At 49.0% G+C, this 14621-nt stretch overlaps 1 protein-coding gene across 2 annotated transcripts in view; it reads right to left on the bottom strand.

Moving 5' to 3' along the window:
* The window catches only part of DPH7 (diphthamide biosynthesis 7), a 411528-nt gene that overhangs the window by 149841 nt on the left and 247066 nt on the right, over positions 1-14621 (bottom strand). For both annotated transcript variants that reach the window (XM_030206599.1, XM_030206600.1), the window contains one exon: positions 8705-8871. In XM_030206599.1, coding sequence (XP_030062459.1) covers positions 8705-8871 — 167 coding nt within the window. The remainder of the gene's footprint in view (positions 1-8704; positions 8872-14621) is intronic.

The following is a 14621-nucleotide window of genomic DNA, read 5'->3' as shown; positions in this document are numbered from 1 at the left end:
TTCAGCTTGGAGAAGAGACGCTGAGGGGAGACATGATAGAGGTATATAAAATAATGAGTGGAGTGGAAACAGGTGGATGTGAAGCGTCTGTCCGCTTTCCAAAAATACTAGGACTAGGGGGCAATGCGATTAAACTACAGTGTAGTAAATTTAAACAAATCGGAGAAAATTTTTCTTCACCCAACGTGTAATTAAACTCTGGAATTCATTGCCGGAAAATGTGGTGAAAGCGGTTAGCTTAGCAGAGTTTAAAAAGGGGTTGGACGGTTTCCTAAAGGACAAGTCCATAAACCGCTACTAAACGGACTTGGAAAAATCCAAAATCCCAGGAATAACATGTATAGAATGTTTGTACGTTTGGGAAGCTTGCCAGGTGCCCTTGGCCTGGATTGGCCGCTGTCGTGGACAAGATGCTGGGCTCGATGGACCCTTGGTCTTTTCCCAGTATGGCATTACTTATGTACTTATTTCTGACACAAATGAAACGGGCGCTAGAAAGGTTTTCCTCGGAGTGTGTATGTTTTAGAGAGAGAGAGTGTGTGTGTGTGTGTGTGTGTGAGAGTGACTGTGTGAGAGAGAGAGAGTGAATGTGTGTGTGTGAAAGAGAGAGAGTGAGTATGGGTGCGAGTGTGTCTGTGAGAGAGAATGTGTGTGAGAATGAGAGTGTGCGAGTGGCGTGAGCCACAGTGAGTGTGTGAGTGTGTGTTTCACACAGATACAGTGTGTGTGAGTGAGAGTGTTTGTGTGAGACGGATAGAGTGTGAGAGAGTATGTGAGCGATACACAGACTCTGTGAGAGTGAGAGTGTATGAGATTGAGAGAGTGTTTGAGAGTGACTGTGTGACACATAGAGAGTGAATGTACAGTTAAATTGTACAGCGCTGCGTAACCCTAGTAGCGCTTTAGAAATGTTAAGTAGTAGTAGTAGTAGAATGTGATACAGTGTGAGACATAGAGTGTGTGGTAGACAGTGTATGAGAGTGAGAGAGACACTGTGTGTGTGCCAGAGATACCTCCCCCCTCCCTCTGTGTGATCGCAGGACCCCCTCCCCTCCCTCTCTGTGGTCTCAGGACCCCTCCCTATCTGTTTCCCCTCCCCCCTCTTCTCTCAACTTGTGCAGTTCCTTCAGGGATATACAACACAATTTAGCAAGAAGAGTGTGTAGATGACCATTAAAAAAATTATTAATTAATGTAATCTTGTTTTAGATAACAGAATAGGCAGCTTGGAGCAATCTTTGTCTTTACAAATCTGCTCTTTTGTTTGCTTGACTGTGAGCACTAACTGCTGCAGGCACTAAGTAGGTTCAGCAAGCAGAACTAAGCATCCTAAGAAGAGACATGGGAAGGGAGAGAGGAAGGAAAAGATTTTCATGGGAAGAGACGCTAAGGGGAAAAGGGGGAAAATACAGGGAAGGACATCAGCTGCAGGATTAGCTGATTAAGGGTGAGATACAATCTGGCAGGTTTTGAAGCAAAAAAAATGGCAGACAGGTGGCTCAGTTGCTTTCCTTCGGCAGAGCTGACTGAAGAGAAGGCAGACACCTTGGAGCTTTTTTTCTGTCTCATCCGTGATTTTTTCTCTCCGGGGACATCCATGCTTGGCATAGTCTCAGAGGAAGCCTGCAGCTTGTCAGCTCGATCAGTGAAAAGCTCCTTTTTATATCCTAACGCCTGGGCTGTCAGGGACTTCAGAATATAATTTCCTAGGGTAGCGAGGTGAGAGTTGAGAGGAGGAGGAGCGGATGCAGAGCTGACAGCCGATGGCTGCCTGCTGTGCCAGTGCCCTGCTTCCTTTTTGAAAGCATTTTTGCATGTTTAAGTTGTTTTTTTTTTTCATTTTTGTTCCGGCTGGCCACTGCTGCTCAACAGGAGAAGCAGCAGTGACCGAAAATGGCAGCTGAGCTGATGTCGGACAGAGGGGGGGGGGAGCGAGGGGGGAGCAGCAGTAGCTGCGGGGGTGGCAACCTGGGGGGGGGGTGGAGGGTGAGGGGCGGCGACTTTGGGGAGGCGTGGCGAAGGGCTGAAACTGTGCCTCCAACGTTCCGAACTAAGCACGAATGCTTCAAGGTTTTCGTCCACGCTGCCAGCTTCAGAATGTTGGAGGTGCGTTTTATTATATAGGATATTACCTGAATTTGAAAACTTTTTCCCCTACCTTACAAATAGCTACTGTTTTCCTTCTTATTTCAGCAACAAGAGGGACATTATAAACAGTTAGAATGTGACATTTTTCTCATCACTTTGTGTCTTTTCTGACCCTTATTTTGTATAAATGGAGAAACTGTGCTCCTAACTGATTACTTGGTGCCTTAATCTTCTTTGTTTTGAAAGCTATTAATTAGTTTTCTTAGGACAAGTGTAGAATTTCTTTTCACTAATTTGCATTGTTAAAATTAGGGTGCTGATGTGATTTTATTTTTTCCTATTTGTTTTTCCATAAAAGCAATGTGCCTATCTAATGATTTAAGCAGAGGCTTGCTTGTAGCAACCTGATTACCCTGAGAAGAACAACTACCATGATAAAGATTTACAGTTATGTTCTGAATTGTAGGGAGTCAAATTGTGAAGAAGATGGAAGAAATCTCCCCTGTCATTCTTGGTAATTCTATGTGAAAGGATACAGAGATGTTTAAATAAATGATTTCTAAAAGTTATTTGCTGCCAATGTGCAAGTTGTGTGCACTATTTAACATTACATATTGTAAATAATCATGTGGCAGAAGTGCATGCTAGTATAGTAAGCAGCATGTCTAGAAAGTACACTGTAAGTTGGTCAGAAGGTTTGTGTAAGTGCATATATGTGGAAGTGTTTGAACAGGTCTATGTAACCAAAGAGGCAAGACTTGTAACACATATAGTCAACGTGGAAAAACAATCATTTTAAGCAGATACAACCTACCCAAAAAAGACACCGGTAAGGCAGAACAAATTGCCAGCTGCTCCTTCGTCTCCTGAAGCAACTTGGATATATTAACTTTATACAACAAGGAAGTGTCCATTGTTAACTTTTTATTTTTGTTACATTTGTACCCCGTGCTTTCCCACTCATGGCAGGCTCAATGCGGCTTACATAGGGCAATGGAGGGTTAAGTGACTTGCCCAGAGTCACAAGGAGCTGCCTGTGCCTGAAGTGGGAATCGAACTCAGTTCCTCAGTTCCCCAGGACCAAAGTCCACCACCCTAACCACTAGGCCACTCCTCCACTCCAAGTATTCCCAAGTAACAAAACTTCCCTTGTGCCCAACTCAGGGGAAACCCCCCTCCCCAGGATCGTCTCACATCTTCCGAACTTGCCATTGCCTCTGACTTCGAGAGATTCAATTGAAACCCAGAGAAGTCCCCAAATTCTGATAAACTTTCCATAAGATTTGGCAAAAATGTCTTAGGCTCCGTTATAAGCACTAACAAATCATCCGCAAATGCTGCCGACTTAAAGATATGTTTCCCTATTTTCACCCCTTTTATACCCTGATTAAATTGGGTCTCCCGCAATAAAGGATCTAGAGTTAAAACGAAAAGCAATGGCGACAACGGGCAACCCTGCCTTGTTCTCCTGCTTATCGGGAACCTGTCTGACAATACTCCACTGGCACACACCTGCGGGTCTGCATATAATGTTCTTACTGCTTTGAAGAACCCTCCCCCTATACCATATGCTGCCAATACCCCATAAAGAAATCCCCAATCCACCCGATCAAATGCTTTTTCAGCGTCAAAGCTTATTAGCAAGGCCTGAATCCCTGCCCTTCCAACCGTTTCTAATGCTGCTAGTATCCTCCTCATATTTTTTGCTATTACCCGCCCACAGGTGAACCCCACTTGTGGCTCCTCTACCAAAGACGGAAGAACTCTGGAGAGTCTGTTCGCCATAATCTTGGTCAAAGCTTTACCTCCATGTTAAGCAATGAAATTGGGCTATATGATTCTGGCCGGTCCGCCGCTTTTGGATGACTATAATTTGGGCTGTATTAAGATGTCTAGGTAACTGCTCCTGTTGGATAAAGCTATTGAAAACCTCAGTCAACACCGGACTAATTTCAACAATTTATAAAACTCACTCCTAAAGCCATCCGGACCCGGGGCTTTCCCTAACGCACCCTGTTGAATTACCCCACTCCACCTCTTCCACCGTCACCGGAGCACCCAACCTAACCAACCCAGACTCTGTAACCCTAGGCAGTTCCATGCTAGACAGATATACCTCACTACTCCCTTGCAGTGAGTCCTGCGATTCATGTAACTGAGCAAAAAACTCTGAGAAAACTTTATTAATTGCCTATCCTCATGACACTTTTTACCTTGTGAGTCCCACTATTGTAGACACTTTACAGCGGCCCACATTCCCCTTTGTCAGCCTAGCAAGAAGACCACTGCTTTTGTTTGCAAACCGGTAAAGTTGGTACTTATAATAAGCCTGCGATCGTTTCGCCCGCTCGTGCAGTAACTCATTCAAGGTTTGTTGTGCCTCCACCAGCTGCTTTTTCACCCCAAGAATTTCCTCCCCAAACTGTCTGCGGAGGAGGGTCACCCACCTCTCCAAACGTAACACCTCTCTATTTCGCACCTTTCTCTGAAAACTAACATATGAGATAATTTCCCCTCTAAGGACCGCTTTAGCCGCCTCCCAATATAAAACCGGATTAGGTCTATGCTGCTCATTGGCTTCTGCATAAAGTTTCCATGTCGAGACCAAAAACGGCAGAAAATGACTGTCCCTATTGAGAAAGGGTGGAAAGCGCCAACCACTTCCCCGTTGAAGCAGAACCACCCCCCAAACCTCACTTCGACCCAGCATGGTCTGAGATCATTATGGGCCCTATCCTAGTCTCTCCTCCACCTGCGTTAAGAGTTCCTGTGAGATCAGCATATAATCTATTCTAGACATTGTGTCATGCATGCTAGGAGATACTGTGTATAGTCTCGTTCCAATGGATTAAGAGTTCTCCAAAACATCTATTAACCCCAATGCCGATCCTAAAAGAAGTACCCCCCTCGTTCCGTTCTAGCCAATTCCCTATCTGTTGGGCTAGAGCGATCCAATCTCGGGTCTGCGACATCATTCATATCCCCCTCCCATCACTATCGGTACATCTCCCAAGACCAAAATCTGTCGAATCGCCCCTTTAAAAAATCCTCTCGAACACATTCAGAGCATAAATGTTAAACAATAACATCAGCTGACGTTCCAAGACTACTGACGCTATTATGAACCGACCCTCTGGGTCTGCTATGACTTTCTTGGTTTCCAAATGCAATCCCTTCTTTATTAGAATCACCACACACCCCCTCCTTCCACTGCCGGCGCCTCAAAAAGATTTCCAACCACCACTTTTTTAATTTCAAATGCTCCGTCGCCGAGAGTTGCGTCTCCTGCAGAAAGGCAATGGAGGTCCCCCTATCTCTCAAAACTTTAACAATTTTGTCGTTTAATGGGTGAATGAATATCCCCCAATTCCAGGTAATTATCTTTAACCCCAACCTATATAGTGGGGGTGAGTTACCTAGGTTGGTCGGTTGAGAGTCAAAATTAATTAGGTACTCAAAGAATTAATTACTTCAAGCAAGTACTCTTATCTTAAAGAGGAAAAAGGCCTTGAGAAACCCCTTGACAGCTAAAAAAAAGTCAAACTGGGATTGGACTTCCTCATCATCGGCCCAAAACCTCTATGCGCAGACTTTATTGGCTAAAGAATATTAGAACAAAACTTAGCTCAAGGATGAGTCAGTCTCTGTGCTCCCTTGTTGGTTAAGGCAGTGATCAACGGTGGCCAGCGTTTCGAATTCGCGGTTTCTTGTTCAGGATCACTGGACAAATCTTTGACTCGAGCCAGAGCAGAAATGTCCATGGGAGATCCCAGAGGGCGAGCCCATGGACATTTCTGCTCCGTCTTGAGTCAAAGATTTGTCCCCAACTATCTTTGCTCATCTGTAACATAGCTTATATTTATTTATTTATTTATTGTATTTGTACCCCACATTTTCCCACCTTTTTTGCAGGCTCAATGTGGCTTACAGAGTCTAGATATGATAACGTCTTTACATGATTTAAAAAAACGGTCGACCATAAGTGGAGGTGAGAGAGGGTTTAGATGGAGAGGTATTAGGTGAGGCCGTGTGAGAGGTGTTTTTTGGTGTATTTGGGTGGTATAAGGAATGTTTTGTTTCATTGAGGGTGACTTTTGTAGGCTTTGTTGAAGAGATGTGTCTTCAAAGCTTTGCGAAAGCTGGTTAGATTGGTCATGGCTTTCAAGGCCATGGGCAGTGCGTTCCAAGACTGTGTACTTTTGTACGCAAAGGTAGTAGCATAAGCCTGTTTGTATTTTATTCCTTTGCAGCTGGGGAAGTTCAGTTGAGGAATTTGCGGGCCGATCTTTTGGCATTTCTGGGTGGTAAGTCCACTAGGTTTAACATATAGAGTGGGGCATCTGCGTGAATGATTTTGTGTACAGTCGTGCAGATCTTGAACTCAATTCGTTCCTTGAGCGGGAGCCAGTGCAGTTTCAAGACTATCCAACACGATCTTCCCCTCTGTCCACCACTCTCAGTCAGCGCACTTAATGTCAGGTCCGATCATTCTGACGTGTTGATAAATCACAGGATGAGTCATGAAAGCTCCAAACCCAGAGTCGGAACCCCCAAACTCTCAGAACTCAATCCAACAACTGTCCTCCAACGTAACTTCTGATGAAATTTCTGTCAACATTTATTTTATTTTTATTAAATTTGTTACCCCATGCTTTCCCACTCATGGCAGGCTCAATGCGGCTTACGTGATTTATTCAACGCGTGGAGAGGAATGGCAACAATGCTGGAGTCTCTTTTGGAATACCTTGCCCTCTGAAACATAACTGAGTCAATAGATTCGTACTCTGCTTGACTGTTATTCTAGCATGCTCCCCCTCACTCGGGTTCCGAGCTTGTGCTCGTCAGTTTATCCATGAAAACATTTGCTTCCTCCACCCGATCAAAGAAATGCACCCTATCCGATCCATTACTTTTAATTTTGCTGGATATAAAAGGCTGAAGCAAACTTTTAGATCATAAAGTTTGGAACACACGGGTACAAACGCTTTTCCGAGCTGCTGTTACCTTTGTAGAATAATCCTGGAAACATAGAACACAACTGTTCTGATAACTCAATTGCTTGCCTCCTCGCAAAGACTGTAGGATCTTTATTTTATGTGCATCATTAAGCACCTTAAATATGGTCACTCTGGGGCGATTTCTCCTGCGCAATGCGGACCCAGTCTATGCGCTCTTTCCACATGAAATTCCCCCACCAGGTCTGGGAGCTCTGCCACCCTCCAGAATCCAACCTTCCAAAAAGCTCCTAAGGTCCTTTTCCCCCAGGGACTCTGGGAGACCGACCAACCGGAAGTGATTTTCTATATCCTCCAGCTTCTCCTCCAAGGCTGCTATGCACTTTTGCATTGCAGGATTCTCATCCGAGAGCTTTTGTACCGTATCCTCCACACTTCCAACACACTGCTGCACCTCCCTGAGATTTGTCGCCATGGTCGCATACCGCTCCTCTATACCATCAAGCTTGTCCAGGATTTTTTTTAATTTACAGTCCTACTGACTGTTCTACAGCTTCCGACACCTCCCGAATGATCTCTGCCGCCCACTGTTCCAGAAACAGGGGTGACGGGGAGGGATGACGGGGATGGGTGACTGGGGAACACAAGGGGCGACGGGGAAACACATTGGAGTGACATTGGGATGATGATGGGGGGGGCAGGAGAATGAAAGGAGAGGGGAAAAGGACGGGGAAGTGATGGGAGGGTAAAGTGATGGGAGGGGAGTGACGGAGGAGCGTAGAGTGAGAGGAGAGTGATGGGGAGAGGAATGATGGGGAGAGTGACAGAGAGGGTGGAGTGACGGGGAGAAAGGGGAGGGGGAGTGAGAGGGGAATGATGGGGGTGTCAGAGAGGAGACAGGGAAACCGGGAGGAGATGGAGGGAGACAGGGGAAATGGGAGGGAGGTGAGGGGGGAGACAGGGGAGACGGAGGTAATATTCACAAACAATCTTTTCCAGAGACAGAAAGGTGATAGAACTAGAGGTCATGAATAGAGGCAGCGGGGAGAACCAACTGGAATAATCTTAGAAAGTACTTTTTCATGGGAGGGTGGTAGATTCCTGTAATGACTTCCTGCAGTAGAGGAAAACGGTAACAGAAGTAAAAAATGCATTGGATTAACACAAATGAATCTTGTATGGAAGGTGGGAACCATAAAAATTAAAGAAGTCAACAGAGGTTATTTGAATGTTTGTTATAATATAGAAAGCATCTTGTTGGGAAAAAAAAAAAGATTTTAGTACCTATGGCCAATGATACTATGTTACATTATCAGGAAAGGCAGGTCTTCCAGCAAGATCAGAACTATTGGCAGGTCAAACCAGTAGCTGTTATGACACCAGCAAAAAAGGAACTTATGATGCTCTAATATCAGCACACTGGGAGTGGGAAAGGATCCTATCAGGGGAGGCTTGGAGTGGGGAGGGATCCTGCCAGGGGAGGCTTGGAGTGTGGAGGGATCCTGTCAGGGGAGGCTTGGAGTAGAGAAGAATCCTGTCAGGGGAGGCTTGGAATGGAGAAGGATCCTGTCAGGGGAGGCTTGGAGTTACCAAAAGGGACAAAAGAAGACTGATCAACATTTTAGACATCAGAGCCACTAACACATTTATTGATTACAGACCTGAATAAAGAATTTCTGTGTTCCAGTAATTGAAAGCAGCAATCCATGCTTCAAAATCATGTGCCTTCCACTGAGCTAGGATGTCCAGGGCCACAGCAGACTCCTGGATCTGCAGCAGACTTAGCTGTCCCTTTGAATCACTGCTGATTATCTTGAGTGGTTGAGTACTGCAAATGAAAGTTCACTGTCACAACTAGGATTAAAATACACAATCTATTTATTTATTTATTACATTTGTATCCCCATATTCAAAGAAGAGTGTAATTGCACCCTAGGAGCTGCTACTATCATCTGCGACAAGCAAGCAAGCAAGCAAGGAAGAGTCTTGCCACAGTGGCAAGACAAAGCCAATGCTACATACCTGTAGAAGGTATTCTCCGAGGACAGCAGGCTGATTGTTCTCACTGATGGGTGACATCCACGGCAGCCCCTCCAATCGGAAACTTCACTAGCAAAGGCCTTTGCTAGTCCTCCGCGCAGCCGTCTTCCCGCCCGAACCGCTCGTGTTCGTCAGTCCCATATGTAGCAAGACAAAGACAAGGGAAGACACAACTCCAAAGGGGAGGCGGGCGGGTTTGTGAGAACAATCAGCCTGCTGTCCTCGGAGAATACCTTCTACAGGTATGTAGCATTCGCTTTCTCCGAGGACAAGCAGGCTGCTTGTTCTCACTGATGGGGGTATCCCTAGCCCCCAGGCTCACTCAAAACAACAAACATTTTTTTTTTTTTGTTACATTTGTACCCCGCACTTTTTCCCCACTCATGGCAGGCTCAATGCGCCAGGCAATGGAGGGTTAAGTGACTTGCCCAGAGTCACAAGGAGCTGCCTGTGCCTGGAATCGAACTCAGTTCCCCAGGACCAAAGTCCACCACCCTAACCCACTAGGCCATTCCTCCAATTGGGCCTCGCAACAGCGAGGACATAACTGAGATTGACCTAACAATTTATCCAACTAACTGAGAGTGTAGCCTGGAACAGAACAACATGGGCCTAGGGGGGTGGAGTTGGATGCTAAACCCGAACAGATTCTGAAGCACTGACTGCCCGAACCGACTGTCGCGTCGGGTATCCTGCTGCAGGCAGTAATGAGATGTGAATGTGTGGACAGATGACCACGTCGCAGCTTTGCAAATCTCTTCAATAGTGGCTGACTTCAAGTGGGCTACCGACGCTGCCATGGCTCTAACATTATGAGCCGTGACATGACCCTCAAGAGCCAGCCCAGCATGGGCGTAAGTGAAGGAAATGCAATCTGCTAGCCAATTGGATATGGTGCGTTTTCCCACAGCCACTCCCCTCCTGTTGGGATCAAAAGAAACAAACAATTGGGCGGACTATCTGTTGGGCTGTGTCCTCTCCAGATAGAAGGCCAATGCTCTTTTGCAGTCCAATGTGTGCAGCTGACGTTCAGCAGGTCAGGAATGAGGACGGGGAAAGAATGTTGGCAAGACAATTGACTGGTTCAGATGGAACTCCGACACAACCTTGGCAAGAACTTAGGGTGAGTGCGGAGGACTACTCTGTTATGATGAAATTTGGTGTAAGGGGCCTGGGTTACCAGGGCCTGAAGCTCACTGACTCTACGAGCTGAAGTAACTGCCACCAAGAAAATACCTTCCAGGTCAAGTACTTCAGATGGCAGGAGTTCAGTGGCTCAAAAGGAGGTTCATCAGCTGGGTGAGAACGACATTGAGATCCCATGACACTGTAGGAGGTTTGACGGGGGGCTTTGACAAAAGCAAACCTCTCATGAAGCGAACAACTAAAGGCTGTCCTGGGATCGGCTTACCTTCCACACGGTAATGGTATGCACTGATTGCACTAAGGTGAACCCTTACAGAGTTTGTCTTGAGACCAGACTCAGACAGTGCAGAAGGTATTCAAGCAGGGTCTGTGTTGGACAAGAGCGAGGATCTAGGGCCTTGCTGTCACACCAGACGGCAAACCTCCTCCATAGAAAGAAGTAACTCCTCTTAGTGGAATCTTTCCTGGAAGCAAGCAAGATGCGGGAGACACCCTCTGACAGACCCAAAAAGGCAAGTCTACGCTCTCAACATCCAGGCCGGAAAGCCAGAGACTGGAGGCTGGGATGCAGAAGCGCCCCTTCGTCCTGTGTGATGAGGGTCTGAAAACACTCCAATCTCCACGGTTCTTCGGAGGATACTCCAGAAGAAGAGGAACCAGATCTGACGCGGCCAAAAAGGAGCAATCAGAATCATGGTGCCTCGGTCTTGCTTGAGTTTCAACAAAGTCTTCCCCACCAGAGGTATGGGAGGATAAGCATACAGGAGACCCTCCCCTCAGTCCAGGAGGAAGGCATCCGGTGCCAGTCTGCCGTTGGCCTGAAGCCTGGAAACAGAACTGAGGGACCTTGTGGTTGGCTCGAGATGCAAAGAGATCTACCAAGGGGGTGCCCCACACCTGGAAGATCTGACGCACTACTCGGGAGTTGAGCGACCACTCGTGAGGTTGCATAATCCTGCTCAACCTGTCGGCCAGACTGTTGTTTACCGCCTGCCAGATAGGTGGCTTGGAGCACCATGCCGTGATGGCGAGCCCAGAGCCACATGCTGACGGCTTCCTGACACAGGGGGCGAGATCCGGTGCCCCCCTGCTTGTTGATGTAATACATGGCAACCTGGTTGTCTGTCTGAATTTGGATAATTTGGTGGGACAGCCGATCTCTGAAAGCCTTCAGAGCGTTCCAGACCGCTCATAACTCCAGGAGATTGATCTGCAGATCGCGTTCCTGGAGGGACTAGCTTCCCTGGGTGTGAAGCCCATCGACATGAGCTCCCCACCCCAGGAGAGACGCATCCGTAGTCAGCACTTTTTGTGGCTGAGGAATTTGGAAAGGACGTCCCAAAGTCAAATTGGACCAAATCGTCCACGAATACAGGGATTTGAGAAAACTCGTGGACAGGTGGATCACGTCTTCTAGATCCCCAGCAGCCTGAAACCACTGGGAAGCTAGGATCCATTGAGCAGATCGCATGTGAAGGCGGGCCATGAGAGTCACATGAACTGTGGAGGCCATGTGGCCCAGCAATCTCAACATCTGCCGAGCTGTGATCTGCTGGGACGCTCGCAACCGCGAGACGAGGGACAACAAGTTGTTGGCTCTCGCCTCTGGGAGATAGGCACGAGCCGTCCGAGAATCCAGCAGAGCTCCTATGAATTTGAGTCTCTGCACTGGGAGAAGATGGGACTTTGGATAATTTATCACAAACCCCACTAGATCCAGGCGAATAGTCATCTGCATGGACTGTAGAGCTCCTGCCTCGGATGTGTTCTTCACCAGCCAATCGTCGAGATAGGGGAACACGTGCACTCCCAGCCTGCGAAGCGCCGCTGCTACTACAGCCAAGCACTTCGTGAACACTCTGGGCGCAGAGGCGAGCCCAAAGGGTAGCACACAGTACTGGAAGTGACGTGTGCCCAGCTGAAACCGCAGATACTGTCTGTGAGCTGGCAGTATCGGGATGTGCGTGTAGGCGTCCTTCAAGTCCAGAGAGCATAGCCAGTCGTTTTCCTGAACCATGGGAAGAAGGGTGCCCAGGGAAAGCATCCTGAACTTTTCTTTGACCAGATATTTGTTCAGAGCCCTTAGGTCTAGGATGGGACGCATCCCCCCTGTTTTCTTTTCCACAAGGAAGTACCTGGAATAGAATCCCAGCCCTTCTTGCCCGGATGGCACGGGCTCGACCGCATTGGCGCTGAGAAGGGCGGAGAGTTCCTCTGCAAGTACCTGCTTGTGCTGGAAGCTGTAGGATTGAGCTCCCGGTGGGCAATTTGGAGGTTTTGAAACCAAATTGAGGGTGTATCCTTGCCGGACTATTTGGAGAACCCACTGGTCGGAGGTTATGAGAGGCCACCTTTGGTGAAAAACTTTCAACCTCCCCCGACCGGCAGATCGCCCGGCACTGACACATTGATGTCGGCTATGCTCTGCTGGAGCCAGTCAAAAGCTCGTCCCTTGCTTTTGCTGGGGAGCCGAGGGGCCTTGCTGAGGCGCACGCTGCTGACGAGAGCGAGCGCGCTGGGGCTTAGCCTGGGCCGCAGGCTGTCGAGAAGGAGGATTGTACCTACGCTTACCAGAAGAGTAGGGAACAGTCTTCCTTCCCCCATAAAAACGTCTACCTGTGGAGGTAGAAGCTGAAGGCTGCCGGCGGGAGAACTTGTCGAAAGCGGTATCCCGCTGGTGGAGCTGCTCTACCACCTGTTCGACCTTCTCTCCAAAAATATTGTCCGCACGGCAAGGCGAGTCCGCAATCCGCTGCTGGATCCTATTCTCCAGGTCAGAGGCACGCAGCCATGAGAGTCTGCGCATCATCACACCTTGAGCAGCAGCCCTGGACGCAACATCAAAGGTGTCATACACCCCTCTGGCCAGGAATTTTCTGCACGCCTTCAGCTGCCTGACCACCTCCTGAAATGGCTTGGCTTGCTCAGGAGGGAGCTTGTCCACCAAGCCTGCCAACTGCCGCATATTATTCCGCATGTGTATGCTCGTGTAGAGCTGGTAAGACTGGATTTTGGCCACGAGCATAGCAGAATGGTAGGCCTTCCTCCCAAAGGAGTCTAAGGTTCTAGAGTCCTTGCCCGGGGGCGCCGAAGCATGCTCCCTAGAACTCTTAGCCTTCTTTAGGGCCAAATCCACAACTCCAGAGTCGTGAGGCAACTGAGTGCGCATCAGCTCTGGGTCCCCATGGATCCGGTACTGGGACTCGATCTTCTTGGGAACGTGGGGATTACTTAGAGGCTTGGTCCAGTTCGCCAGCAATGTCTTTTTGAGGACATGATGCATGGGTACTGTGGACGCTTCCTTAGGTGGAGAAGGATAGTCCAGAAGCTCAAACATTTCAGCCCTGGGCTCGTCCTCCACAACCACCGGGAAGGGGATGGCCGTAGACATCTCCCGGACAAAGGCCGCAAAAGACAGACTCTCGGGAGGAGAAAGCTGCCTTTCAGGGGAGGGAGTGGGATCAGAAGGAAGGCCATCAGACTCGTCAGAGAAATATCTGATGTCCTCCTCCTCCTCCCACGAGGCCTCACCATCGGTATCAGACACAAGTTCATGAACCTGTGTCTGAAGCCGTGCCCGGCTCGACTCCGTGGAAACTCGGCCACGGTGTGAGCGTCGAGAGGTAGACTCCCTCGCCCGCACCGGCGAAGCTCCCTCCGCCGACGTCGTCGGAGAGCCTTCCTGGGAGGTGACAGCAGTCGGCACCGCAAGCAGCACTGATGTCGGAGACCTCACCCCGGGCAAGGGGCCAGCCGGCGCCTCACTCGACGGTACCGGGGGCGCAAGCACCCCCGGTACCGGAGGGGAAGGGCGCAACAGCTCTCCCAGGATCTCTGGGAGAACGGCCCGGAGACTCTCGTGCAGGGCGGCTGTGGAAAAAGACATGGAAGCCGATGCAGGTGTCGAAGTCAGAGTCTGTTCCGGGCGTGGAGGCTGTTCCGGGCTGTCCAAGGTGGAGCGCATCGACACCTCCTGAACAGAGGGTGAGCGGTCCTCCCGGTGCCGATGCCTACTGGGTGCCGACTCCCTCAGCGACCCGGAGCTCTTGGTACCGACGCGGGAAGGAGACCGGTGTCGATGCTTCTTTGACTTTTTCAAACAAAGCATGTCACTGGAGCTTCCCGGTACCGACGAGGAGGACGTAGAATCCAGCCGTCGCTTCCTCGGGGCTGAGGCCGAAGAAGGTCGGTCTCGGGGGGGTATACCACAGGAGCCCTCAGGGTAGGGGGAGACCCACCCGAAGGCTCACCGCCACCAGCAGGGGAATAGACAGCCCTCACCTGCACTCCAGTCGAAGCACCACTGTCCGACGACATCAGCACTAGTGGAGGTCCCGGTACCACCGACGCCGACGCAGCCTTTCGATGTCTCGGCCCCGACGATGCAGAGGG

This window comes from Microcaecilia unicolor, chromosome 6, assembly GCF_901765095.1.
Source record: "Microcaecilia unicolor chromosome 6, aMicUni1.1, whole genome shotgun sequence".
Taxonomy (NCBI): domain Eukaryota; kingdom Metazoa; phylum Chordata; class Amphibia; order Gymnophiona; family Siphonopidae; genus Microcaecilia; species Microcaecilia unicolor.
Note: the sequence above shows the minus strand (reverse complement) of the source record. Positions and strands in the feature narration are given on the sequence as shown.